This window comes from Montipora capricornis, chromosome 4, assembly GCF_036669925.1.
Source record: "Montipora capricornis isolate CH-2021 chromosome 4, ASM3666992v2, whole genome shotgun sequence".
Taxonomy (NCBI): Eukaryota; Metazoa; Cnidaria; class Anthozoa; order Scleractinia; family Acroporidae; genus Montipora; species Montipora capricornis.
Genome location: NC_090886.1, coordinates 56,356,961 through 56,359,460, shown reverse-complemented (window position 1 = coordinate 56,359,460; position 2,500 = coordinate 56,356,961). Strand labels below are relative to the sequence as shown.

Here is a 2,500-nt window from a genome sequence, read left to right as displayed (position 1 = left end):
AAAAAAATGGGGGGGGAGGGGTCACCAACTTTATTTTGGAGAGAACTTTCCCGGAAGAACACCCTAAATCTGAAAAAAAATCTGGCTTCTTTAGTCCCAAGGACAGAAATCTTGAAATTTTTTTAACCTCCCACATTGATTTTTTTGTTCATTTTTGGACAATGTGGAGATAAATGTAAATAACATCTGTTTCTGAAAAGAAAAGTAGGGGTCACCGAACATCCAAGATCATTAAATCCAAGCAAAGCTATAGCATTGGCCATCTGCCCTATCATTGTTCATTTTAGTACTTAGCCCACACTCTCTATGCATGACGTGGCATGTGAATTTGTGTGTGCTGCAAGGATGCACAGTAGCAATGGGCGTGAACGTCCTTAAAAAGATGCACTTAGCTATAAAAAAGAAAGGACTGAAAATAGGTTACTATGGAGACTGATAAAAAATTTTTTAAGGTGGCATTATTTCAAAATTCCTCGAAGAAGCTAACCTTTCACCAATGTGGTTTGCATTTCATTCCAAGACTTAAGTTCCTTAGAAGGTTGGGTTTCTTCCTTTTCTACTCACCTTCAAGAGATTTCTCTCTGGCACTCCTGCTTTCTTCTCTCACATGAAACCATCACTTTTATTTGGTCTGCATTATTTTCATGTGATTTTATTTGATGTAATGCACTAGCAACCAGCTATATAAGCTTGAGACTTAAATTAAGTAAGTGATTATTGCTGATCATTATTTGTTTTGAACCAAGTCATGAAGCTCCGTGTGGTTGAAAAAGACCCTCCTGGTTTTGTAATCCTGAGGAAGGGTCTTGTTTGAAAAGATTGCTATTTTTTACAAAGAGTGCAGAAGTCTTGCTAAGAACCAGGATGATCTCTGCTCAGGTTGACAAAATGTCAGTCAGTGCCATATCAACAAGTCCTTTTTAGGATGACACACGCCTAGAAAACCTGATTTAACCCTTCTCCACCTGACAGTGACTTATTTAATTTACTCTAACGCAAGACGATGTTACTTGTCAGTTTGGGGTGCTTTAGGTGTGAATGGGTTAAACAATCTAAAATTATTTGGTCAACATAAAAAGAATTTACAAACAAATTTAGAACCTTATCCTAAATCAGAAGTCTGGGACGTACAGTACTGTGCAAAAAGAATGCAAACGTATTTCGCGCTTTTCGGCACTTTGCGCTACTTTTTGACGAAATATAACGAAATTTCGGGTGAAACGAATTTTCATTCGAACTTCGTCGAAATTTCGAAACGCCTATTGTTTCAATCAGAACGAAAATTCGCAACGGCCGCGCGAATATTCGAGCGAAATTTCGTCCTGACATGAACGTTCGCAGCGAGCATTTGCCTTTTACAACCCCTTTCTACTACTTCAGTCAATGCGTGACATCTGGATTGCTTCTAAGAAACATGTCACGAAAATGTCGATTCCCCATGTGTTTTCGAGTTCTGAATAACCAATATGTTAAGAGAAGTGTCTATTGTCAAATAACTCGAGCTTGGATTATCGCACAGCCCTAAAACTTTGACACGCTCATGATTTATTACCTTCCTACAACATCTCAATTTCTTGACTTAATTTGTTTAATGGTTAGCGATTTTATTTTTTCTTTGCGTGGTACTTGCGTGACGTGAAAACCAAGAAGAATTGATACGTTTGGTAGGTTAAAATGGCTATGGCAATGATGTTATTTGTCGTGTTTCCACACAAGGTTGACAGAACAGTACAGTTGTTGATTCCATTCATTCATTAAAATGCGAAACTTCGTTTTAAGCCGCAGCTACACAAGCGATTTTTTGCTCACGACGGTGATGCGATTTTTTCAAATTTTATCGCGTCAATCGCAAGTGTAGCCACCCTTGAACTGCCCATTTTTTCCAAGGACTTTTTCTGCTGTTGTGTTGCCATTTCAAGGGTGGCTAAACTTGTGATTTTCATCGTGCGCTGGCGACGCGACAAAATTTGAAAAAATTGCATCACAGGCGCGAGCAAAAAATCGCTTGTAGCCATGGCTTTAGGATAACGGTATTTCAATTATTGAAGTTCTGGAATTTTCGTTTCAGTACGTATGAACTCCAACCGAAAATTTTGTTGTTAGATTTGCGAATTTTCGTTTCAGTACGTCCGAACTCCAACGAAATTTCGTTGTTAGATTTGCGAATTTTTGTTTCAGTACGTACAAACTCCAACCGAAATTTCGTTGTTGGATTTGCGAATTTTCGTGTGGCTCAGCGAAATTTCTTCGAAAATTCTGCCGAAATTTCAAGGGAAACAGTAAGCGAATTTCATCGAAATTCGTTTGCATTCTTTTTGCACAGTACTGTATAGTACAGCTAATGCCATCAACAAAGACTGGTTGGATAAAGATTTACTTACATAATCGCCCCAAAGCGTCACTCGAACACTTTTCTCTGATCTATCCAACAATGTAACATCCCTCTTAGATATCTTATGTAAAATAGGAGAGAGATAAAATGTTGAAGGTTGAAGTAAAT

General features: G+C 38.1%; 1 protein-coding gene across 1 annotated transcript in view; it reads right to left on the bottom strand.

The window, feature by feature from the left end:
• LOC138047611 (replication protein A 70 kDa DNA-binding subunit-like) overlaps positions 1–2,500 on the bottom strand; it is a 40,292-nt gene that overhangs the window by 18,137 nt on the left and 19,655 nt on the right. Inside the window, exon 15 of the mRNA XM_068894536.1 lies at positions 2,382–2,453. Within this exon, the coding sequence (XP_068750637.1) occupies positions 2,382–2,453 (72 nt within the window). The remainder of the gene's footprint in view (positions 1–2,381; positions 2,454–2,500) is intronic.